This window comes from Camelus bactrianus, chromosome X, assembly GCF_048773025.1.
Source record: "Camelus bactrianus isolate YW-2024 breed Bactrian camel chromosome X, ASM4877302v1, whole genome shotgun sequence".
Taxonomy (NCBI): domain Eukaryota; kingdom Metazoa; phylum Chordata; class Mammalia; order Artiodactyla; family Camelidae; genus Camelus; species Camelus bactrianus.
In genome coordinates, this window is record NC_133575.1 from 117,289,728 (window position 1) to 117,315,804 (window position 26,077).

Here is a 26,077-nt window from a genome sequence, read left to right on the forward strand (position 1 = left end):
GAGCTCTGCAAGAGACGCCGCTGCCTCAGGACACACAGTCGGCCTCATCCGCTGACGAGTCCCCTGGGGGTGGGCGGCTATGGGGGCTGGAGGGGTGGCTGCAAAGTGTTAAAATTCCGGAGTGACTTTTTTTTTTAATATAATGTGATAAAGTGGGCAAAACATAAACTTCACCATGGTAACTCTTTTTAAAAAGTCTGTGAGTCCGTCGGACTCTTTTTACTCCATTTACCGCATTGCGCAACCACCACCACGTCTAGTTCCAGAATTATTTTTAATCACCCCGAAAGTAGACCCTGGTCCCACGCGGAGGCAGCCCTCTTTCTATTGATAGCACGAAAGCACATATTAAGAAATTAAATTATTTCTAATAATGCGCAACATGTGGATGACGAGTGTCCCAAATGTTCAAACTCCATTGAACGGGAGCGGCGCGCGGAGGGAGCGGCGCGCGGAGGGAGCGGCGCGCGGAGGGAGTCGCGCGCGGAGGGAGTCGCGCGCGGAGGAAGCCGCACTTAAGCTGCCGCACTTAGTGCGCCGCTGAGCACACCCCGCGCCATTTGCTCCTCAGACGCCAACGGAATCTCAGCAATGGCCGACGCTGAGCCGAGCGCTCCGATGGCGGTCGAAGCCAAGCCTGACGCGAAAACTCTGCAGGTGCTGCGCGACCTGGCCAATCGTCTGCGCATCCGTTCCATCAGGGCCACCTGCGCCTCGAGCTCTGGGTAAGGCGCTCCAGTCGAAGCTCAAATCGTTGAGCGGCCCGCTCTGCGGCGACGACCGGGGAGTGAGTTGAAGGGAGCCGTCGGAGGCTGGGTGGGCTCGGTGTAGAGGCCCCATTTTAGTCACCTTCAGACGCCCGCCAGGCGTGGCCGCCGCTGCCCCTTCCCCCATAGCTAGGCGTGCTCGGGCCCCCACCCATCACTGCCCGCGGCAGGCTGAGGAGGCTGCCCAGAGCCTCCGGGCCTCCCCCGTTAGCGGAGAGGACCCCAGACGCGGGCGTGCGGAGCGCGTGGATCCAACCGGCTAGCGGCTAGCGTGGGAGCGGCGAGCGGCCTCTGGCTTTCTGTGTAAGCAGTTAGGACGAGGAATTTGAAAAAATAAAGCCTAAAAGAAAGTGATCTGCGAGGAAGAATCAAGGCAGAAGGGGACTGTTGGTTCTATTAGTATTTTATTGAGGATTTTTGCGCCAATATTCAGAAGTATTAGCCGTTACTTTTCTTGGAAGGTATCTGTCCGCTTTGAGTATGAGGGCAGTTCTAGCCTCAGAGTGAGTTTCAAAGTGTTCCTGTCAGGTTTTTGGAAGAGTTTGAGGAGGATTGATTTTCTTTAAATGGTGGATATGATTCGCCAGTGAGCTCACCAGGGCTGGAGTTTTTCTCTGTTAGGGAGATTTTCGACCACTGATTCGGTCTCCTTAGTTGTAGTTATTCAGAGTTTTAGTTTTTTCGTGATTCAGTCTTAGTGGATTTTCTGTTTCTAGAAACTTCTATGCTTAATTTATTGGCAGACAGTTGTTCACAGTATAGTCCTTTTTATAGTAATATCTTTAGTTTCATTTCTGAAATGAAGTTGGTAATTTCAAATCTGATTTAGTAAATTGAGTAATTTCTTTACTTTTTCAACTAGTCTAGCTAAAGGTTTGTTAATTTTGTTAAATCTTTCCAAAAACCAACTTTTGTTTTGGTTTATTTTCTCCATTGTTTTCCTAGTCTCTATTTAATTCCGCTCTAATATTTATTATTTTTTTGCATTCTTGTAGCTTTGGGTTTAGTTGTTCTTTTTCTAGTAACGTAGTTGTGGAATTAAGTTTTTAAATTTGAGATCTTTCCTTTCAACTGCAAGCACTTGCAGCTATAAATTTCCCTCTTGGTACTGCTTTTGCTGCAGCCTATAAATTTTGGTATTTTGTGTTTTCGTTTCCATTTCTCCCTAAATGTTTTCCAATTTCTCTTGCAATTTCTTCTTTGATCCATTGTTCATTTATGTGTGTTGTGGGTCTTTTTTCTTTTGCTTTTGAATTGAAGTATAGTTGAATTACACTAGTTTCAGGTGTACAACGTAGTGATTCAATATTTTTACAGATTACACCTCATTAAAGGTATTGTAAGAGTGTGTTATTTAATTCCCACAAATGTGTGAATTTTACCATTTTCCTTCTATTATGGACTTCTACTTTCACCCTGATCAGATGAAACACTTTGCATGATATCTATCTTTTTAAATTTCATTATCCAGTTTGGGCTGTAACATTGAAAAGGCAACGTCAATTAAGACCTGCATGTTTTTGGACTTTTTTTTTTTCACACTTTCATTTTGCTCCCTCCACCTTCAAAATTAATAATGGTTTGCATTTTCTTAAGGGATCGCTAACAGCTTTTAAACAAATCGTCAACTTACGGGATACTTGCAAAGACGAGGTTTTGGGGGGTTTTTTGGGCTTTTTTGTTTGTACTCTTTTTTTAATTGAATTATAGTCAATTTACAATGTTAATTTCTGGGTACAGCATAATAGTTCAGTCATAACATGTACATACATATAATTCATTTTCATATTTTTCATTATAGATTTAAGATACTGAATTTAGTTCCCACACTATACAGTATAAACTTGTTTGTCTATTTTATGTATAATAGTATCTGCAAATCTCAAACTCCCAATTTATCCCCTCTACCCTCTTTCCCTTCTGGTAACCATAAGTTTGTTTTCTTTGTGAGTCTGTTTCTGTTTTGTAAATAAGTTCATTTGCCTTTTTTTTTTTTAAGATTCCACATATGAGTGATATATGGTATTTTTCTTTCTCTGTCTGACTTACTTCACTTAATATGATAATCTTTAGGTCCATCTTTATTGCTGCAAATGGCATTATTTCATTCTTTTTTATGGCTGAGTTGTCATATATTTTGGGTATTAACATCTTATCAGATGTGTGATTTGCAAATACTTTCTGCCATTCAGTAGGTTGCCTTTTCATTTTGTTGATGGTTTCCTTTGCCATAAAGAGTTTGATGCAGTCCCTCTTGTTTATTGTTTGTTTGGGGTTTTTTTTGTTGCTTTTTTTGCTTTTGTTTTTAGTGTGAAATTCAAAAAATCATTGCTAAGACCTGTATTGAGAAGCTTTTAGTGCCTGTGTTTTTCTTCTAGGGATTTTATGGTTTCTGCTCTTACATTTGAGTCTGAGTCCATTTCAAGTTAATTTCTGTGAGTGGTGTAAGATAGGGGTCCAGTGTCATTTTTAAACATGTGACTATCCAGTTTTTCCTGTACCATTTGTTGAAGAGACTTTTTTCTGCATTGAGGATTCTCGGCTCCCTCATCAAATATTAGTTTACTATACGTACGTGGGTTTATTTCTGCTTCGTGGATTTTCTGATTAATGATATCACAGATGAATTCAAACAAGTGGAAGAACACCGAAGTGCTTACAGAGTCACCAGGTGAACTTCCCCAAGTACCCTAGTGCTCCGTTGATAGAAAAGGGCTAATCTATGAGGTCTTGCTCTCTGCAGGAAGAGAAGTTGTGAGTGTACTGAGTTAAAGCATTCTTAAAGGCTGTGAGCTTGGGGAGCAGTGGCCCAGTACCCCTTTCCCTTGGCTGGATTCTTCCAGGGCTGGGAGAATAATTGCTGCTTCCAGTTTGAGGAGACCATATGCTGAAAGGCCTTCCCATGTGCTGTGTTCCTAGTGAGTCATTTGCCTGTGAGAAATGACCTGTGCTGTGTCTGTCTTTCAGCCACCCCACATCGTGCAGCAGTGCTGCTGAGATCATGTCTGTGCTGTTCTTCCACATCATGAGATATAAACAGATGGATCCGGAGAACCCAGACAATGACAGATTGATTCTCTCCAAGGTAGGCTGGCATGGGAGCCCATGCTCTGCTCAGGCACTCGCTCCTTTAACTCATTTTAAAAGTCAACATGTGGCGCAACAGGGCCTGAAAAGGAGTCTGTTTATCCTTTTGGTTGTTCCTTCTTTGTCTCATGTCTTTATCTGTTAAGACTGATAGAATAAAATACCACACACTAGGTGGCTTATAAATAAGAGAAATTTATTTCTCACAGTTCTGGAGGCTAGAAGTCTTAAGATCAAAGCACCAGTATGTTCGTGTTCTGGTGAGAGTCCTCTTTCTGCTTGCACACTTCTCACTGTATTCTCATGTGGCAGAAGGAGAAATGGTCTCTCTTTTATAAAGGCACTAACCTCACTCTTGAGGGTTCCACTCTAGTGACCTAATCACCACCCAGAGATCTCACTTCCTAGTATCATCACCTTAGGCGTTAGGTTTTCAACATAATGGATTTTGGGGGGACACAAACATTCAGACTTTGGCACCTCCGAAAGATCTAAAAGGTGAGGATCGAGTGGTGGGAAGGGTGACTTGTGGCTACTGGCAGCCCTTCTTTTCCTTTGGTGCTGCCCCACCTTACCCCACCTAGCACTAAAGCCCCCCTTGGCAGGGCCATGCTGCCCCACCCTCAGCCACCTGGGTAGAGGAGGACAACATTAGCGAATCCAACTGGCCGAGCTCGAGGAACATTGAGCTTGCTTTAGAGGGACATCCTACCCCTGTCAGCTTTCTCTTCCGTTTCTCAGCAGATCTAACCTGACACCAGTACGGACTTTCTCGTTAGATTAGGTATAGTACCGGGGTATCTCATGACATTGGGGGACAGGAAAGAGAAGGAATGTTGAAAGTAAGGTCGATCTAGAAGAACATGTAGCTTTTTTGATGCTATCTGAAAATTCACTGTGTTTTGAGCAAAACATTTAAAACTCTACTGGTAGAACACCATGTACAAATAGAAACCCCAGATCCGGGCAGCAGGAAGTAGTTTAAAGTCAAAGTCAGAGTATGGGCATGGCTGAAATACCTGGAGCCATAGCTCTGACCCTTGTCTTGGTGTCTAAAGCATAATATCAGGTGAGGTTTGGCAAAGGATAAATAAAACACGTGTGCAGGGGGAAGAGAGATGAAACGTTAGTAATAGTTGATGAATCTAGGTAAAGAGTATATGGACCTTCATTGTACCACTTTTATAGCTTTTCTGTAAACTTGAATTTCCTTTGTAGTGAAAACAGAGTAAGTGTGGGTGTACAAACACAGTATGAGTGTTTAGATCTCTAGTTTAAAAAAGGGAAGATGCCTATCATAGAATTGGAATCATCGTCCTTAGAGGGTTAAAGACACTTTCTGGCCTACAGTAGCAGGCTGGGCACTATTGGGCTGCTACAATTTGTGTGTTCATCAGATTTAAGCAGCAGATAAAATTGAAAGGAAAGAGAAAACACACAGGAGCACAGTCTGTCTTTGCTCTGGTTGGGGATGGAGTAAATGGACTCACTAGAGGCAGAGGAGCCAGGGTCTTCCTAATCGGCGCTCCCGTGCCCCTGGGCGTAAGTGTCTAGTACAGACAACTACATTAGGAGACCGACTGCTGAGGCCTAGTGGTGTTGCTGACTGAGATGCTTGGGTTTTCTTAGAGCCATCATGGTGCATTTGGCCCCTCCAGCCACCACCCAGGCCTTTATTTTTGTTTTATTAGCTCTTTTGTTTTCTCTCACCAAGCAGGCCTGGGAAGTAACCAAAAAGCCTTTCTGTACACTTGTTCTTTAAGAGCACTTTGTGTCAGAACAAAGATGAGAAATACCATCTGGAAGAGATGTCTTTCTTTTCTGGGTGCTTTTGGCATCCTGTATGCATCTTTATTCTTGGCCTCACGCCCCCTCAGTTGTCAGTGTCTCCCCCACAGCATAAGGGTTCTTGGGGAAGAGAAGAGAACCCATGTGGGGTGCTTCCACCGTGTCAGACACTGCTGACACCCCACCAATCTTCTCAGTCAATCCTGCAGCCTCTTGCTGCCTGAGGGGAGATTTCATCATCATCATACCCATAAAGTGAAGCCTTGAGGAGGTAGGATTACTCATCCGTCCCCTGCTTTAAAGCTGAGGAGATGTGGAATTTGTCTGATTGTAGAGCCCAGGCCCAGTCCAAGACCACACAAGGCAACTGGGAACCAGAGCTTGTTACAGGGAGTAAAGTAGGAGCTGCAGGGAGGAAGACCAAGCTAGAGCTGTTGTCAGGAGAGACTTCAGTGGGAAAGCTCTGTGGGGCTAGAGATGCAAAACAGAGAAGGAGTCTGTGAGGGCACAGAGCAGGTGGAGAAAGTTCTGGAAGATCAGGAGCCCCAGGAGGAGCAGAGCAGTAGGTTGGAGCAAGCAGGAGAGGGATCTGAGGCCAACAAGTACCGTTCACCCATCCGTGGTAGTGATAGCACATTGATCTCTGCTTGAATGGAGAAAGGGGCTAAGAAACAAACTCAGAAATAGCTAGTGTGTCAGATGGGGCTGAGCATCTTAGATCCAAGGGAAGTGGAGGGGTAGGGGTACTAGTTGAAAGATATGGTCCAGGAAAGCCTTGATGTTGATGTTTCAGCAGAGACTTGGAAGGAGTAAGGGAGGGGATGAGCTGTGTCCCTATTTAGGCACAAGCACTGAGCACTCGGGGGAGAGGAAGCTGCATGTGTTAATTTAAAGTCCTGAGGCAGGCCCAGTGCATTCAAAGGGCAACAAGGAGGCCAGGGCACCCAGCGCAGTGGAGGAGCGAGTAAGAGGTGATGGGGGCCCGGAATGGGCAGGTCACTGCAAGAACTTGAGCTCTACTTTGCATTAGATGCAAGACCTTGGACAGTTCTCCGCAGTGATTGAGGAGCGGGCTTAGGTTTTAACATGCTCCACCTGCTGGCTGTGTCGAGAATGACTATGGAGGGAAGCAGGAAGGGCAGTGCAATGACAGAGGCGAGAGATGTTTGCAGCCAGGCCGAGACAGTGGCAGCAGAAGCATTGATCAAGTTTGAGATGTTTTTGGAAGCTTGGGAATGGAGCCTTATTGCAGCAGACCTTTGGCATCTCCTTGTGGCCTTCAGAAGGCCACACTCTCTCCATGGGACAGTGATAGCTTGTGCATACAAACAGGTTACAGGGGAGAAGTGGAGTGGTAATGGAAAGAGAGTCATTTCTAGCATTGTCACTTCTAGGTAACTACTTCTAAAATCTCAGTTGACTTGAGTTTTACAAACCAGGGAAATTGAAATCTTCTTTAGTGTTTCTAGTTTCTGTTTAAGAGCCCATATTCTCCAAAAACATTGAACATCTGGTTTGTATGTAGCTGGATAAAAGGCCTTGTGAAGATGGCAAGGCTCATACTTAATGTTTTTTTCCGCTTTGCTTTTGGGCTCTGTTTAGGAGAGCTTCCCTCATCTATGTGTTCTCAAAGCTCCAGCTGCCCTCACCAACTGCATTGATTACCTGTGGCTCCCCTGTCTTTGTGATGATGATCTCAGACTTGGGGCACATGTGGGTGTGGTGAAGAGGAATTCACCCTGCAGTGTGGGAGGGGCAGCTCTGAAGAGCAACCTGTGCTTGGTGCCTGATACTAGGGAGTCGGCCTGTAACTCGTGTCCTGCAGGTGCACCTAGGTTCATTTGGTCCCTTCTCCTACAGAGACTGTCATTTGTTGATGTGGCAACCGGATGGCTTGGGCAAGGACTGGGAGCCGCATGTGGAATGGCATATACTGGCAAGTACTTTGACAAGGCGAGGTAAGGCACTTACCCAAAAACCACTTAACTATCCCCATCCCACCACCCAGGCATTTTGGCTTTATTTATTGCTTATTAGTTTGGGAAGACAGTGATTTTTTTTTAAGAGTTCAGGTTACCCAATGTTCAAGCAGTAAAGGAATCATGTTTCTGGAAACTGAGCTAGCATCTCTGGTTGGGTTCTAAGTGCTGCCTGCAGTATAGAAGCTGGTTTATTAGGACTCTGGTCTTTTCTAGGAGAGACATTTTCCTGTTTCCTGTCTCTCAGTGAGCTTCACTATAGAGTGAACAGATGGTGTGTTTGCCTTTCCATTGGGGACCTTACATATTAATAATCAAAGTTCTCTTTTTTAGAGTGGTTTCATCTTTTTGAAGACAGATCAGTACCTTTCTTACAGGGTCATGTGCCCAGGTGCTGCTGATGTAGGAGTAAGGTCGGGGGCTCCTCGGGGGACTCGGGGTTGGCCACGATGGGATGCACGTTCTACTCCCACGATTCCCCCAGTGTGCCTGAGTCTGGAGCCCCTCAGTCCCAGGTTCCAGCCCAGGTGGCCCCTATGGAGGCACTTCGTTGTTCTTCCTCCACTGCTTGGGCAGCTGCCCTGCTCCATTTCCCATTTTCCATCTCTCATTATTGCTTCTGTTAGTACCTATCCTGTGGTTAATCACCTTTTCTTAAACTTCATTTATAGCATTTTTGTGGGGTCTGGGTTGTGTTTTATTGGTATAAAAGTTTCACATTTCTGCTGCGGAGGAGTTTAATATTTACAACAGAACATATGCTCCTGAGGTAGAATGTTTTGATTGTTATGATTATTGTAAATAAATTTGTAAGATCAGAAATAGAAGTGAGCAGTGCTTTAAAATGGAGCTTAACCAAGAATGTTAACGTTTGGGTGTTTAAGAGAGCTGCTTTCTCCCCATCCCCTGTTTTTGAGCCCAGAGAAGTGGCAGAAGAACCTAGAAATAGCTTTTACAGCTGGAATGAGAAAACTAGCCAAGGGTGCAGCCCATCTCATGAGGCCAACGGTTTTAAAGCTGCATTTCCTCTGCTGTTGAGTTTGTATAGCGTGGACAGGGAAAATAGTCTTAGGATCACCCGCTGATGATCTGCAGTGCCTGCTTCGGTTTCTTTCTTTGTTTCTCTCCACGAAATATATTTGCTCAAGTGGCCCAGAGGAGCCCCAAGCAGGGTCATAACCTCTCTTTGCTTGACCCAGCTACCGCGTGTTCTGCCTCATGAGAGATGGCGAGTCCTCAGAAGGTTCCGTCTGGGAGGCCTTGGCCTTTGCTTCCCACTACAGTCTGGACAACCTCGTCGCCATCTTCGACGTGAATCGCCTGGGCCACAGTGGCGGCTTGCCCCTTGAGCACTGCATAGACGTCTATCAGAATCGCTGCGAAGCCTTTGGGTAACTCCTGTTTTGTGTCGCCTTCTTTCTGCCCCATCGCCCCTTCATCTTGTAACCTGGCCTGCTCCTCGGTTGACAGGTGGAATACTTTCGTGGTGGATGGCCGTGATGTGGAGGCACTGTGTCAGGTGTTCTGGCAGGCAACTCAAATGAAGAACAAGCCCACTGCTATAGTTGCCAAGACCTTCAAGGGCCGGGGCATTCCAAGTGAGCAAGTGTTTCTTTTCTGCTTGGGGGTGTCAAAAACATCTGTGCACAGCAGATGAGGTGGAAGGAGACTTAGGCTAGGTGGGTAGACACCTGACTTAGTGCATGATGATTACGCCTGTATTATGTGCTGGACGCTCTTGCTCTCCTTGATACTTAAAGTTAGCAGGTCTGGTTAGGGTCAGAGGGGAAGAAGCCCAGACCCCCAGCAGGTGAGCATGAGGGAGTGGCTAGGAGGATAGCCCCTCAGTTAGAGGACTGGCAGGGAGCAATCTCCACAGGAATGCAGAGTGAGAAAGGGTGCCGCTGTATGCACAAGCAGATGTGTAAATAAGTGTATGCGCGTGCACACGCTTGCTTGTGCCCACACTATCTGGGAGAACACACAGGCAACTAGTTAGGTGGTGCCTCTGGGAAAGGTAGCTGTGGAACTGAGGGTTGGGGAAGGAGGGGTTTTGAAAGTGTTAACTTCTTGCAGATTTCAAAGCTGACACCTGAAGTCTTCATTTCAAGTATAAATAGTTGGAATGGGTGTGATTCCTGGTGTGTTTTAATGTTGACATTTTAGAATAAAGCTATTCTATGATCCTCCCCAGGATATGGTCTTACTCTGGTACCCCCAGTTCAGTAAATGGCATCTTGACCAATTTGCTCCTGGCAGAAACCTGGGTAATGTCCTTGACCCCATCTCTCCCTTATATGCCCCCTACACATATACCCAGTGAGCCATCAATTCTACTTGATTCTGCCCCCTAAAGTATAGCTCAGGTCTGTTCACTCCTCTCCATCTCTTGCCCAAGCCCTGTCATCTCTCCCTCCCTAACTGCAGTCTCCCCAAGCCAGCCTCCACATGACTGCCATGTTGATCTTTCTACAGCCTGGATCTCATCAGTCACCTCCCCAACTACTAAACCCTTCTGCGGTTTCCCATCTTGTTTTGGACAAAACTCAAACTCATTATACCCACAGGATCCTCCATGGTCTGCTCTGCCTGTCTCTCTAGCCTCATCTCCCTCCCTTTCCCCTCCATTAACCAGCATATGGGCCAGTGGCCCCCCTCAAGGGCCTCTAGCCTTTGTCCAGGCTGTCTCCTGGGCCTGCAGTGCTATCTCAGGCTCCCTGTGCTAGGTTTTGACTCCTTGACTGGCATCTTTTCCATCAGGATGTCTTTCAGATGACCTAACAGGTGCTCATTAAATACTCATGGAATGAGTGTCTTACTCATTTGGTTACAGGCGTTGAGGATGCAGAAAATTGGCATGGAAAGCCAATGCCAAAAGAAAGAGCAGATGCAATTATCAAACTAATTGAGAGCCAGATACAGACCAACAGGAATCTTGAACCAAAGCCGCCGATTGAAGACTCGCCTCAAATCAACATCACAGATATAGAAATGACCTCTCCACCTGCTTACAACATTGGTGACAAGGTAGGCAAACTGCTATTTTCTCTGCTTTTTCTGAATACAGAGGACTCTGTTTACTCCAATCTCCACAAATGAACCAATTACTGGATGGTGTGACATTTAAGGTTATAAGCGATAAAGATGGATTTGCCTTCTCTTTTGCTATTTCTGATATTCTTTGATTTCAAACTTGACTCAGGTCTGAATTTTCTTATCAGTCACTACTTATTAGCATCCAGTGCTGTGTAGCTTTTGCTTGCTTCCTCAATTCGATTTGTGGTCTGACAGTCCACTGTTCATGAAACTGCCATGATTCTGTGCCTATTCTAAGGATGGGGGCGTGGCTGGACTAATCTTTTGTACTTACTCCTTAGATTACACAAGGAAGCACACCAATTCATCAAAGACCAATTCTTCAAAAAGGAAACAAATCAGGCACAAAACCCTGAACATAAAGCCTTTTTGTTTTTTGTCAATCATTTTTGTACCCTGCCTTCTGGTATGTTACAACAGAGCCAAAATAGGCGGGGTCTTCACAACATAAGGAAACAAGGTGGCAAGCCTGGGAAGAAGGAAATATTTTTCTGACCCTTCTTTGTTTTCCTTGTTTATTTGGGGACATTTTGAGTGTTGCTTATGTTTATGCTTTCTTAGCCTGATAATATGGGTTAAAAAGTTAATTGACTACTCGAGAGCTTAAAAGATAAGCTAAAAAGCAGAAGAAAGGTATTAATAAGGAAAAAGCACATATTAACTAAGAGTTCTTGGGCAATATGTGTTAACATTTTTAACTGTTCACACCCTTCAAGCTAGCAGTGCACTCACAAGAATTTATCCCACAGAAATACCTGTGCAAGTAAGTGTATGTTTTATGATTAGGAAAAATTAATTAAGGAAACATGCTAGTTCATAAAAAGTTAATGAATTAACATGAAGTCACATTAGTACACAAATCTGAGGAGAGGATATAGCTCAGTGGTAGAGTGTGTGCCTAGCATGCACGAGGTTCTGGGATGAGAAAACTATGCTAATTGGTATAAAAATTTGTTTAAAAAAAGGACTTTTTTAAGGAATACATAAAATACCAAAATTGACTGAAAAAGACACAAAACACTTAAGTAGATCAACAGCCATAGAAAAATTTGAGAAAACTCCAAGAGTTATACCTCCAAAGTGCCAGACTCACCAAGTTACAAGAGTGACTTATTTTTGGCAATAGGTAACTCCTAGGCTGTTTCAAACCTTCCTGAATATGGAGAAAGCCATTTATGAAGCCAAAATGTTATCAAGCTAGCTCAAAGGAAAAAACTAGAGACCAGCCTCAGCTATGAATATTAATGTAGAATTGTAAATAAAACATTCACCAGTCTTAACTCCATTAGTACATTAAAAGCAGTATATGAATCAGTGAAATACAAATTTGTAATGCAGATCATTCATCAATATTAGGAGGGGGGAAAATTATGGTCATTAACAACAAAAGTCTCAGTCCTGCCAAGGCAAGGGTAGGCCTGTTGTCATCTGCAGGTGATAGAGTTGTATGTCTGGAAAACCCGAGAGAATCAACTGAAAATGGTCAGAAAGAGAGTCCAGAGAGCTTGTAGCAAAGCTAATATATAAGGGTTAATTCTTTTCTAATATTAATAAGATGGAGAGATTGTCCCTTTTATAATGGCACTTAAAACTAAAATAACTAAAAATAAACATAAATATATAAGATTGTATTAAGATGCTTCTGAAACTCTAGCCCTAAAAGAAGCCTACCTGCGTCATACCTATGAGGTGTTCGCCAGGTGTTTGTGAGCAGGGCATTCCTGAAAGGTTGCTACACAAACCTGCTGTTGACTCACCTCTGGGGAGAGGAACTGGGCGGCTGGGAGGCAGGAGAGCAGGAGGAAGATGGCCTCTTCACTCGATAACCTTTCATAACTTGACTTTCGTATTTGTCTACATGAATTGCCTGTTTTAAAAAATATATTTAAGAGTGTTTAGATGAATTAAAACAAATAAATGAAAAGGTAAACCTTGTTTTTTTCACAACAGCTTTAATGAGATATAATTCCCTATATAATCTATCATTTGAACTATACAGTTCAATGGTTTTGAGCATATTCACAGAATTGCACAACCGTCACCACACTCAATCTTGTAACATTTCCATCACCCCAAAGAGAAACCTTCTGCCCATTAGCAGTTATGCTACATCCCCAGCCAGCCCCTAGTAACTGCTGGTCTACTTTCTGTCTCTGGATTTGCCCATTGGGACATTTCATATAAATGGGATCATATAATATGCAAACTTTTGTGTATGGCTTATTTCACTTAGCTTGATGTTCTCGAGGTTCATCCATGTTGTTTATGGATAATACCACATTTTATTTATCCATTCATCTGTTGAGGAGCATTTGGGTTGTTTCTACTTTTTGGCTGTTGTCAATGCAGTGAACATTTATATATAACTTTTTTATAGATGTATTTTTCTCTTGAGTATATACCTAGGAGTAGAATTGCTGGGTCATATGGTAATTCTGTTTAACATTTTGAGTAAATGCCAAATCTTGTTTTATTATTTGTATCATGATTCTAAAGTTCTACATTTTAATATTTGCAGTGCGTATGATCAGTTTTATAATTAAAAAGTCACAGAGGCATTTGCATTTGGGGAAATTTAAATTTTTAATCCACCACAGGAATGAGACAGAGGAATAAGTTTATTTTGGGAAAATTGATACCCCAGTAAGCCAAGTATGTGTTTAAGATTGACTAGCAATCTTAAAGGAGTCATGAACCTAAAGGAGATTATTGGTGAATCACAAATTTGCTTTCTTCACTCAAATAGATGACAATTTATAATTCTCCAAAATTTCACCTTCCCTCTAAATCCATTCTCAGAAACTCTACTGTTTGATTTCCAGATGGCTACTCGGAAAGCATGTGGTTTGGCTTTGGCTAAGCTGGGCCATGCAAATGATAGAGTCATTGTGCTGGATGGTGACACCAGGAATTCCACTTTCTCTGAGATATTCAGGAAGGAACATCCTGAGCGTTTCATCGAGTGTTTTATTGCTGAGCAAAACATGGTACGTGTACTGGGGGCATCCCTCTTGAGTCTTCTCACTGACTAATGGTGGCCCACCAGACACAGAAGGTCTGCCCCATGTTACATTTTTTCTTTCCATTTATAAAAGCAAAGGAACTGGAGAAAAAAGTCTTGGGAAACAAGTAGAAAGTAGTAGCCAGGCAGAGTCTGAGGGGTGGCTACCAGGACTGCTGGGAAGGGCATGGTAGACTGCCTGGCACTCTCTCCAGATAGGCTGAGGGCAGCAGGCTGAGGGCTGCAGCCATCTGACCTCAGGGCTCCAGGCCTGAAGCATCCCAAGCTCCCTAGTAGCTCTGGGTAGCCCCACTCCTCCTGCCCTGCCCAGTCCACAACCAGATAATCCTATAACATCCCAGAGGCTAGTAGGTTGAGAGCTACAAGGGACTGTGGTTTCTCTCTCCCCCTTGTAGCATGGGGCCTGAGATAGCCAAGATAGTCAAATGTTGCCCTAATTGCAGCCTCAAGAATTCCAGTAGAGCTGTAGCCTTAGGTAAAGCTGTTCTGCTTATCTGTACTTCTGTCTCTTCCTAGATTGATATTAATGCAGGGAGTCTGTTATGCATGCACACATCCCCACTCATCCCCTGTCTCAAGAGAGAAAGGAGTTCATGCAAGTGAACACCCTGACTTCTAAAGCTCTGGGCCAGTGCAGGGGACAGTGCACATCTGTCTTCACATAGTAGAGGCCAGAAGCAGCACCAGCCAGAAACCTGTGGGCCAGCAGATCTCATGTGACTACCAAAGATACTTTATTTGGAACAAGTAGTATTTAGTTTTTTAAATTAGTTGTCACCTTTCAAAAGTCAGGAGATTTTATATGGAATCCAAATTTCTGGATTCTCTTGAAGACTGGGAAGATCTGGAAACAGTGGGATGGCATTCCCTTGCCAATAGTTGACTGGAGCCAAGCAGGGGGCCCCGTTTATGTGGACGTCCACAGCCAGCTCGCCACATCTCTGCCCCCTGCCAGCCACTCGTGTTCAGAGTGCATCCCTGGCCCTGTGAGTGTTGGAAGCTGGAAGAAAACTAGTGAAGAAGCAGCCAGCGAGCAGGGAGTATCCAGTGCTGTGGTCAGTCTGGTGGTACGGTATGAGCATGACTAGAGCCGATCAGGGATGAGCTCTCAGAAGAGGTGACATATAAGCTGAGACTTAAATGACAAGGGGTCAGTCGTGTAGATCTGGGGGAACGGCATCCCCAGCAGGGGCCCTGCTGGCTCTGTGGTATGCCCAAGTGTGAGGTGCTTAGGGAGCAGCAGGAAAGGCACAAGACTCCCCATTGTGGAGAAGAGCTTGTTGGGGGAAGAAGGGGAGTGACAGGAGATGGTGACTTGGGCCAGGACAGTAGCTGTGAGATTGAAGAGAATTGGATTCATCCAGAATCTTTCTTGGCAGGAGAGCCAGCAGGATGCCATGGGGTAGGTGTCAGGGCAGGAACCAAGGCTGGCACTGGGTGCAGGTCAGAGCATCTGGGTGTGGAGTGGTGTTGCTTTCTGAGAAGGACAAGATGGGGAGGAATGGACTTTGGGGACACAGGAGTGCTGTCTGGGCCCTGGAAGGTCAGGGTACCTGTTAGACTGGGTGTGGGGGTGCCAGGTAGGTCATAGGACAGATCAGTTGTCTTCAAACGTGTTTGCTCTCCAAACTGCTCTGTGTGTTTTTCTCAATTAGATACCCTTCTGCCTGGTTTTAAGTTAACATCTAAATCATTCATCACAGATTTAAGTAGATGCAAAGGATATAACTTCCCATATATTGAAATTTGTGACACGTTAGTGCTCAGATCATCCAAGTACTTGAAGGCTCTCTTTGTCAGAAATTAAATCTTTTTCTACTTGAATTCTTACTTCCATTCTATTTTCCCGATGTATATTTTTGCATGAAAGCCTTTCGTTGATAATTCTATTGTTTTCTGCAACAAAAATATATACATATGTTGACTTTTAAAAAAAATTTTCCTATATCCACAGGCCTTGGAGCATTATATGTTTTTTTCTTCTGGATTGAGCTATGGTTATAATTATTAGCTTGTGTAACAATGGTTAAATATACTTACAGCTCAAATGAGACAATATTCGGAACAAAATTTATTCCTGTTTTAATGCTGTGACTGTTAGGAGCCCTTATTCACATAAGTAAGGTGATGGGAACGGAAGGGGTTTTGTTGTGGCATGATCGTTTGATTCTTTGAATTCCTTCCAAAGGCCAAAAATCACACAGTGGTCTTTCATTTAAAGTTGTTTGTGGGAAATTATTTGTAAAGAGTCAACAGTTCCATTACGTTCTTGTTCCCCAGGAGGTGCCAAGGGGAAGCATGTGAAGGGGCAGGGAGAGAAGGGGTACAGAAGGTTGGGGGAGAGAAGAATGGGAAGGAGGCCTAACATGAGGCCTGCGGGTGGCTTGGAGTGTCCCAAGCTTCCCCATCTTGGATTTGAAGGAGCAGGGTCAGCACTGCGGTTCCTCTTCCTCTGTTTTCTGGCAGTGTTCATGGGAGACTTTGGGTTTTTCCAGGTCATGCAGATGTTATCCTGGGAACCACATATTCTGCACTGGGGGAGGGGAAGCGGCACAGAGTCCAGGAGTGTTCTGATTCACCTTCTTTCTGGTGCAGGTGAGCGTGGCGCTGGGATGCGCCACTCGTGGTCGGACCATTGCTTTTGTGAGCACCTTTGCTGCCTTTCTGACCCGAGCATTTCACCAGATCCGGATAGGAGCCATCACTCAAAGCAACATCAACCTCATTGGGTCCCACTGTGGGGTATCTGTAGGTATGAGTTCTCAATGCCATCATCTTGATCGCTTTTCTGCTTTACAGAAAAAGATTAGCATGTGAGTAGTTGAATCACCAACATACTTAGGATTCCACAGTGTTTGATTGTAACATCCTTTTTGCTGTATTGTGTTGAGGGGGTGGGTATAGCTCAGTGGTAGAACACGTGCTTAGCACACATGAGGTCCTGGGTTCAATCCCCAGTACCTCCATCAAAAAATAGGTAAATAAATAAGTTGAATTACCTCCCCCCACCAAAACAAACAAACAAACAAACAAACAAAAGCTGTATTGTTTTAGAAGTTCCAGACACTGTGGGTAACTTCTGAGCTGATCTTTTTTTTTTTATTATTGAAGTAGAGTTGATTTAGAATGTTGTGTTAGTTCCTGGTGTACAGCAAAGTGATTCAGTTATATATATATATATACACACACACATTATATATACACATTCTTTTTCATATTTGAACTGATCTGTTGGTATTACTGTAAAGTGCCCATTCTTCAGTCATTGAGAGAGAATTATCTGTCCCAAGTGTCTCTAATGTGTCGAGCCACAGACTAGGTATGACTTGGGCCACCCCAGCGTCACAGAACTCTTTTCTCCTCTTGGTGTAGTCACCTTAGTCTAAATGGGGACAAGCAGCACGGGCACAGCAAAGTGACGAGTGCGGCCTGCGGAGCCGTGCCTGGGTGGAGTGGCCCGGCCCAAGGGAGTGGGAAACCTTGAGGAGCCCAGCACATGGGAGTGAGGCTGAGGCAGATGCTGCTCTTGGGTCATAACCACAGGATGGGCCCAGTGGAAATGATGGGGAATGGGAAGCCAGAAGGAGGAGGAGGTGTGTGCTGGCAGTGGGTAGAAAGTTGGGTGAATCTGAGAGAGCCTGAAAAAAGAAGTCAACGTTGCTGAGAGATGGAGGAGTCCAAAATTGCATGAAAAGCAAAATGCCAGGCCCCAATGGTTTCTGGCCTGGGACACATCAGGGAGTCGTGTTTACGAATGATAAAAATGAGGACCCTGTGGTGGGGCAGGTCATCAAGGTAGAGGTGACAGCTGACATTCACTGCTCGGATGCTAGAGGGGAGGGGAGGGCTGGAAGTGCCCATTCCAGAATCATCTCAGGGACTTCCTGGGAGAACTAGACTGGCTAAGGAGTCTCTGGCTGGGCCAGGTGTGGGGGAAGCAAGTGAGGAGAGAGAAGAGCCAACAGCATTTCAGGGCTGGGCTGGGCAGAGGGCCTAGACAGGTGTCTGGAGTCTTTGCCTTTGTGCAGAGTAAGTTTTAAAGTCAGCTAAATGGAGGAGTGGCTCTAGGTCCCCTTCCTAGCTGGAAGAGCTGGGCCACCCTGGTGTACATGGGGCTTTTCTTGTCCCGCAGTTTGTTTCCCACACCCACACTAGAGCTCTCTTTGGTATAATAGCACCTAAGGGTGCCCCAAAGCTATGTTCTATAACGTGCAGCTACTGTGATAGCCATGAGGAATGAGTAAGACCACTTCAGTCTGAAAACCTCCGTCTTTGCATGGAGAAGGTAGAAGAGCAGAGAAGGGAAGACAGAGTCTGAGGCGACCCTCCCAAGGGAAGAGGACAGGGGCAGAGAGGCCTGCTGAGGCTGACTCAGCCACCAGTGCTCAGGGAGAGGAGCATCGAGTCACCTTGGACAGCAGCACCAGTGACAAGGGTCAGGGCCAAGAAGCGACCTCTGGTGTGTGGACCTCAAATGTCAATTGACAGCCTAACCCTGAAGGTTGTGATGATGTCTCGAGGGAGATGGAGGCAGTTCTGTGGGGCTGTGCAGTGGTCATGGGGCCCCCGTGGCGATAAGCGCTCCTGCTTATCCCGCAGACTGCAGGCTTCTAGTTGGGTCTTGCTCATGTTTTTGTTGGACGATGGCTTTGCTCTCCCAGGTGAAGATGGCCCCTCTCAGATGGCCCTGGAGGATCTGGCCATGTTCCGAGCCATTCCAAACTGCACCGTTTTCTATCCAAGTGACGCCATCTCAACGGAGCATGCTGTTTTCCTGGCGGCCAAAGCCAAGGTATTTGTAAGGGGGCACTGGTTCAGATGGAAAATGTTTCTGGGCTCTGGCACAAGTTTGCTGTACTGATGGTTTGATTTTTCCCATTTCTTCTCCACAAAAAGGTAATAGTTATTTGTTATTGGAAATTTGGTTGTACGATTCCTTTTAAAGATAAAACCATTACCCCCTCCAACACAGCCAGCTTTATTTGTAAAACAAAGAAATAAAGGCTTAATGCTCCCTTTAAAAAAAAATTACCCCCAAAAAGGTGATGAAGCACATAGAACATGAACACGTTCACATTGTGAAAAAAAACACAACAGTGCAGAAGGACCCTGAACCCCTGACTAACCCATGTTAGGCGGGGCTCGGTTCAAGATGAGAGGAAGTGCTCTGGGCTTTGAGACTGGGAGCCCTCGGCAGGGCCGTGGGAGTGGGCTCCAGCAGTGGGCTGTCAGGTGCTGACCTTCGACTTACCCAGTGCAGCTGCCACCTCATGATACCCAGAAAGCTGGAGAGTTGCCAGTGGGACTCCACTGCAGACAAACCATGGGGTCTCCAGCCCTGGCCCACCCTCAGAAACAGCTTAGAAGGACAAGAGTATGGCTTCTGCCCTACTTGCCCCTCCTGAAGTCTCACACAGGGGCATCCGCTGGACACAACTTAATTCCTATCCAGGACCCAGCTGCAGGGAGGCTAGGGGACAGAATCTTTACCTTTCCAACCACTCCAACTAACGGCCACTGGACTCACCACCCAGCCCTGCACCCACCCATGCCCCTGCATAGGCAACCATGGGCACAGTTAGGATGGGTCATGTGAGTTCCACTCTAAGCATTTCCAACACGTTAGACACATGAGTTTCTTTGATTTTTTTTAAACCTAAGTGGGCGCACACTGTATGCATTATCCTGTACTTGCTCGTTAACTTAGTATATCCTAGAAATTGTTTTCTTCCTGTGCATATACAGAGATGTCTCGTGTGCTGCAGGATTTCATTTGTAAAAAGTTCAAAAGAGGTGAAGAAAATTGTAGCAATGGAAATCAGAATAGAGGTTGCTTCTCCAGTAGGGAGAGTGACTGGAGAGAGGCATGAGGGAACTTTCTGGGTGGGTGCAAATGCTGTCTGAACTCAGAAGATGGTTACATGATGTATAACTTGTCAGAATTCAGGGAACACTCCACTTAGGTAAATTTTACCTCAATAAAAACATACTGAATAGAAGTGGTTCATTACATGTAAACCAATGAAAGGAAGCAATGCTTCTAAATTAATGTATTAGTTTCTAATCTATGCTTTAAATATGTATACAAATTAACAAATACTCTAGACACTTGAATATGCATTTATATTTCTGTTTGTGTGTTTAAGGCGATTTTAAAATGTAATTACCTCTTCTCATTGGGAAAATAGTAATTTTTATATTCCAGTGTTTACTGGTTATTTCTAAGGATGAAGCATTATAAGCTAGTGGTAAAATTGTTTACCATTGTGTTTTGGGCTTTCTGTTCAACTTGAGTCGGTGCTCCTCCCCAAGTTTTTGTTCTTTGGAGACACAACAGACCAGTGTGTATTTGAGAAAGTGTTTCTGAATCAGTGAGCATCAGCATGGAAGGCTTATCACTGAGGGCGTCCACCAGGATCCTTCGTAGGCTTTTGCTGAGCTCAGTAGTAACCCGATCAGGTGACACCTGACCTGTTTGCCAGTAGTTTCAGAGGCTGTCCCTCGCTCCAGAATGTGCTGTTTTGTTTTGATTAAAAAGAACTGTTCAGTCCTCCTCCCCCCTCTTTTTTAAGGTTTATTAGTTTGGAAATTTAGTTTGATTTTCTAAACTGTGGCTCTGGTGTTCATTTATGCCCTAGGGGATGTGCTACATTCGGACCAGTCGTCCAGAAACTGCAGTTATTTACGCCCCACAAGAAAGCTTTGCGATTGGACAAGCCAAGGTAAGGCCTTAAATTCTCCAGTTTCATGTAGTATTGGTTTAAGCTGGCACTAGGTACCTCTTCAATTGAGGCTTCATTCTTTCTTTGCTCTAGTTTTTTTTTTTTTAATCATGACCTTAGACTGCTTTTCCTCAGCAAGAACATTGTGCTAGTATCAGCCTGAACTGTTCTCCTTTTGAAAGGAGTCTCTCTTTGTTGAATTCGTAAAGAAAAGTAATAAACTGGAAGGCACTTGAGTTGCTTGGCTGTACCTTATTACCGCCTCAAGTTAAACAAAATAGGAGAACCCACTTCAAACGAATAGTAGATCTGTTGGGTTCAGGTTTTGCAGGTCCAATGCCAGGAATATAACATGACCATCTTGCCTCTGGCCATTGTGTGACCCTCAGGTTGGTTTTGTGCATGGGATGTGGCTTCGCCCACAGACCTCATGATGAAGGCTGGCATCGCGAGGCACTGCTTGTCTCCTTTGTTCTTGAGAAAGCTCTAGAAGCACAGACTATTAGCAGCCCTGTTTTGTAGATGAGGATCAGAGAAGATGAGCAGCTTGCTCAGGGTTCACAGTTAGTGAGCAGTAAGACCAGGAGTCAAGGCCAGGCAGCGACCTGGCCTCTGTGTGCGTGTGTGCCTGCCCATCGGAGCTGTGTGCGTGGAAAACTAGCAGCATCTGTGGAGAAGATAAGTGACTCTGCCCCCCACCTAGAAAGCAGGGCTTATAGACGTTTTGGCCGCTTTTCTCCCTGGCTTTTTCTAGGCACATGTGTATGTTTCACATCACTGCAGTCATACTACATAGGAATGTTTTATGTCCTGCCTTTATCTTATAAGCCTTTTAGAATGTCATTAATACTCTCCTTAAATATGTGAAAGACTGATAGCCGCTCTTGAATGAGCAGCAGATGACTTGCGAGTTGATTGGTAAGGGCTAGACTGCTGCAGAATTCACAGTGGCTGGTGCTCAGAATGAATGAATGAGTGCGGGGTGGCTTCAGTGCTGCAGTAGAGCAGGTATGTCCCTCCCGCTGAATGGGAATGCTGCGATGTTCAGCTTCAGTGTTAATTAACTAGAGGGTCTGTTGTTCCCTGGACTCCCACATATAAACTCAAGGACATATGTTTGCCTCTGGGAGCGGCAGGGAGGGTGTCGTGGTGACAGTCAAATGGTTTGCAGAGCTTTCTCATATCTCTCATCTTTTTTTTCTCCCTGATATTTGTCCTGTCCTGACAAAATGAAGTAAATTTCGTGATGTGAGTTAAAATGTGCATGATAATATGCATGGCATGCATAATTTAAGGGCTGGGGTTGCAAAGGGGGACATGGGGGTGAGTATGTGTATATGTGTGCATATGTGAATACATATATGACTGTATGTATATAGATGTATGAAGAGGCTAGGGCATTCTCAAGACAATGGGATTTGGTTTAGAAGCTCTAAATATTTGTAGTCAGCAATGGTTCTTAAGCTACAGGGAAACCTATACAGAGGGATGGAATGCAGGCTAATTCCAGATGCCTTTGGTTAGGTGACTTTGGAGGAAACAAAACTAAGAAAAAAGGCCAGAGACCCCTGTTTATTTATAGAATAGCAAGAGGTTGGGAGCATGGGCTTTGACATCAGATGGACCCAGCTGCTGGTCTCAGCCCTGCCCTGGGCAGGTTCCTTCTGCTCTGAGGTTTGCTTTCCTCAGCCGCAGAATGGGCCCACTAATGCACGGGCCTTACAGGGCACTTGGGCATTCAAGGTGCTTGGCACAGAGCACCTCCCAAATGGTCCCCATTAACATGTTCATCATCAGAGTCCAGTCTGTATGTGTGCCCCAGGAAGATGTCCAGGCAGTCCAGAGATAGTGCCTTTTCAGGCCTTTTGGTGGTTGTGAGTCCGTGCTCTGGGGCCAGTGGGCTGTATGACTTACTTCTGGTCCTCTGCCTTTCACATCCCAATTGGAAATCCACTTTCTTTGCTGAAGGGTCATTTTGCCATATGTATTGTAAAAAAACTTAGTAATTTGGTATCATAAGGAAAGGTAGATGAATTTGTTAAACATACATGAAGTGGGCTTATTAAAATGAGTATGTCTGGTGGGGAGAGGGTATAGCTCAGTGGTAGAGCACATACTTAGCATGCACGAGGTCCTGGGTTCAATCCCCACTGCCTCCATTAAGAAAAAACTAATAGTAAATAAATAAATAATCCGAATGACCTCCCCCTCCAAAATAATAGATAAAATTTTTTAAAAGAAAGAGTATGTTTTTGTCAGTGTGCTGATTTAGCCTTTTTTATAGTGAATTATTCAGGAGTGAAATGAATGGGATGGGGAAGAGCAGTGTAGCAGAGTGTCCTCCACTTAAGAGATATGCTCTGTGTGTGGTAACCACAGCATTTTTGTCTTGTGGGTGTAATACCAGGTCATTCGCCACAGTGCCAACGACAAGATCACAGTTATCGGAGCTGGTGTTACTTTGCATGAAGCTCTAGCAGCCGCCGATGATCTTTCCGAGCAAGGTCAGTTGGTTGTTGCTGAATGTTGAAGTTCAAGCTGGGGAGAGGTAGCTTGGGCTGCCTGTGTGCCCCATCTGGTTTTTTTTATTCTAAGTCTGCTTCATACGGCATGCTGTTATTGCTGTTCTCCAGATATTTCTGTCCGCGTCATCGACCTGTTTACTGTTAAACCCCTGGATGCTGCCACCATCATCTCCAATGCAAAAGCCACAGGCGGCCGGATTATTACAGTGGAGGACCACTACCCTGAAGGTGTGTGTGGCCCTTGGGAATCATTTTGAAAGTCCTCTTTGGTGGGATGTGTTTTCGTTTTCCCTCATTAGAGGTGTGCCACACTCCTGGGCAGCACCTCAAGCCAACCAGTCACCCAACAAGCGGTATTGCTTGCTCTTTGAAAGCGTATGGGTGTATGGTCTGTTGCCCACCTATGCTGGCTCTCCAAGCCTGGGGCTGTGCCCATCCTCATTTGTGTGTCCTCAGCATAGTGTGCAGTGCCTGGTCCCCGGGTGGCTCCGGCAGCACAGAGGAGTGTCTAATTTGGCATGGTGCGGGGAGGAGTTGTAAGAAGCTTCACAGTTGCTCTAGAGTTTTCAATGATTATTAATAGTTTGCCCCTCACCAAAAGATGGGAATAGTGCCTTGCAAGCAGAGAACACAGCAAATGCAGAAAATGTGTGGCCAGGGAGAGGGGGCTGGGCAGTGTTTGACCAAGGACGGTCAGGTGGGGCAGATGAGAGGATGGGGAGCTTCATGTGTTTGCATGTTAGGGGCCCCAGCGGCACACCCATGATCCACAGAAAAGCACATACCAGGACGCCCAAGGACAGAGGACATGGGTCTGGGGTGGAGAGCCCCATGCCTTGGCTCCCTGTCTCCCTCCGTTGAGGGACCCCCTGAGCACTCTCCCTTCTCCAGCAGCGGCAGATGCATCCCTTGGCCTCCAAGGGAACCCAGAGACTGGGCGCCCCGGGTTTCATTGAGGGCCAATCACAACCAGGCATGCGCTCTGTTGTGTGACTGGTCCAGGCCCGGGGACCATCCTGATCAGTCGGGAACATGTCATGTCAGCATAGGGGACTCACACCAGCCTGCAGCCTGGGCACCACCATGAGGCCAACTTCACCAGCCAGCCCTTCCCAAGCTGCCAGCCTTGGGCCTGCCGCTAGCTCTCTTCTGTACAATTCTTTGGTTCCTGACAGCTTTGAGAATCTGAGCTCCACAGACTCCTGCATCCATGGAGCCCCAGATGAGAGAGCCCTGTTGTAGGTAGGGCTGGGAACAATTTGGAGACCTGCAGTTTCCAATGAGAACTCTTCTGACCAGTCAGGGGATGACTGTTCACATGAATCAGTGGCTAGTGAAAAATATATTTCCCTGAGAACCACAAATTCAAAGGCCTCTGTACGATGGGGTTTGAAGGCTGACCAGCCACTTCGGTAACAGAGCTAATGTCCCTTGCTTCTCCAGGTGGCATCGGGGAGGCCGTCTCTGCAGCTGTCTCCATGGAGCCTGACATCCTGGTCCATCAGTTGGCAGTACCAGGAGTGCCTCAGAGTGGGAAGCCAAGTGAGCTGCTGGATATGTTTGGAATCAGTGCCAGACACATCATAGTGGCTGTGAAATGTATGTTAATGAATTAAAATAGCTGTTGGCCTTGGTCTTAAAAGACTGGCCTCTTTACCTTACATTGATGCTTGTTGCCAAACCATTACTTAAATCTGTACTGTTGTGCTTTACTCTTTTTAAAAGCAAAGCAAGTTAACTATTTTCCTGTTAAGCCATAACTGCCTATACAACTGTAACTCTCACCTGTAAATCATTAAAGTAGGTTTATAAGGTAAGGTTTTAAGTGACAGAATAGCTAACAAAACAACTACCTAATAATAAGTTTTCTGATGAAACTACAGATGACTGGACTAGGGACCTACATAAGGTAGCAGTTTCTTCAATATGTGTATTTTCCTCAAAAGTAGAAGAACCCGTGAATTGAATCATAGACTGCAGCTGCCCAGGGTTTACGGCGCCATAGCCCCATGCTGCACACTGCTGTCCCAGCTCATGAGTTCCTACGCTGCCCTCCTACCTGCAGCGTCCCAGGTACTGTGTGACTGCAGTTGCCCAGGAACCTCCTCCAGTGTTTGCCTTCATCTCCTCTCCACAATGCAGAGGCTGTGGAGCAGCAATGCCAGCTGTTAGGATGTCTTGTGCTGCTTGTGGTGACTATTCTGTGGAGAGAGCACACAACTAGTTCTAGTCTCTGCACTGCACTCTTTTGTTAGATCTCAGAAATGTCTCGTTTGCTCAGGGACCAAAGCACAAACTGTTAGCTCAATTATAGTCATCTACTAAGGATACTAGTTAATGTTAATGTTAATAATAAAGCAATTAAAAACCAGCTAGCTGATTTGTTTCCTTTGTGCCTTGTATGTATGATTTGGTTTCTCCTTGATAAAGTCCCAAATAAGAAAGGAGCTGCTGTCTATACCAGAAGGAGAGAGAGCTGTGTCCCCCAACAACAAACCCTAGAAAGGGTACCGGTCAGGAGATGGACCACTAGAGGACAGTGTCGGCCTGAAAAGCTTCTCTGAGCCGACTCCTTATTTCAGCTTTGAGCACATGAATCATGTGGCTGGAATACAAGAAGAAAATGCCAGCCGGATAAATTAAAGATAAGTCTGAGCTTAAAAACCATTTTAAAATTTACGAGATATATCTGCTGTGTCATTAACTGGTCATCAAAGGTTTTTTTTTTTCCTAGAATGTGTGGTAGAGACAGAAGAACTAGCCTGGCCCTGAGTCCTCCTTGGCACCTACTCATTCTGTCCCTGCTGTTTTAAATCACTCAGCTGGTTTCCTGGCCTGTAAAATTAGCATGATTATTTCTGTGCTTATTTCTTTAAGATTTTGATTTTTTTGGTAAAATAAAGTTAATATAATTAATACAAAAATATATCAAGATACAGAAATATTAAAAATAGCAAACAGTTGAATTTTTCCTGTAAAAATAGCAGTTGATATAGGGTCATTGTAGAAAATTGAAAAAAATGCAAATAAGCAAAAAAAATTTTCCCTCACTTAACTAGCCATCCCACACTCCATACAACACCCATTGGAA

General features: G+C 45.1%; 1 protein-coding gene across 1 annotated transcript; it reads left to right on the top strand.

The window, feature by feature from the left end:
- The first annotated feature begins 564 nt into the window (after positions 1-564).
- TKTL1 (transketolase like 1) lies at positions 565-25,357 on the top strand. The gene is made up of 13 exons (XM_010964074.3): positions 565-725; positions 3,735-3,852; positions 7,503-7,600; positions 8,821-9,012; positions 9,092-9,219; positions 10,455-10,648; positions 13,540-13,704; positions 16,335-16,491; positions 18,401-18,531; positions 20,378-20,461; positions 22,869-22,965; positions 23,095-23,214; positions 24,430-25,357. The coding sequence occupies exons 1-13, from the start codon at positions 592-594 to the stop codon at positions 24,600-24,602; spliced, it is 1,791 nt and encodes a 596-aa protein (XP_010962376.1). The 5' UTR covers positions 565-591; the 3' UTR covers positions 24,603-25,357.
- Positions 25,358-26,077: the final 720 nt, after the last annotated feature.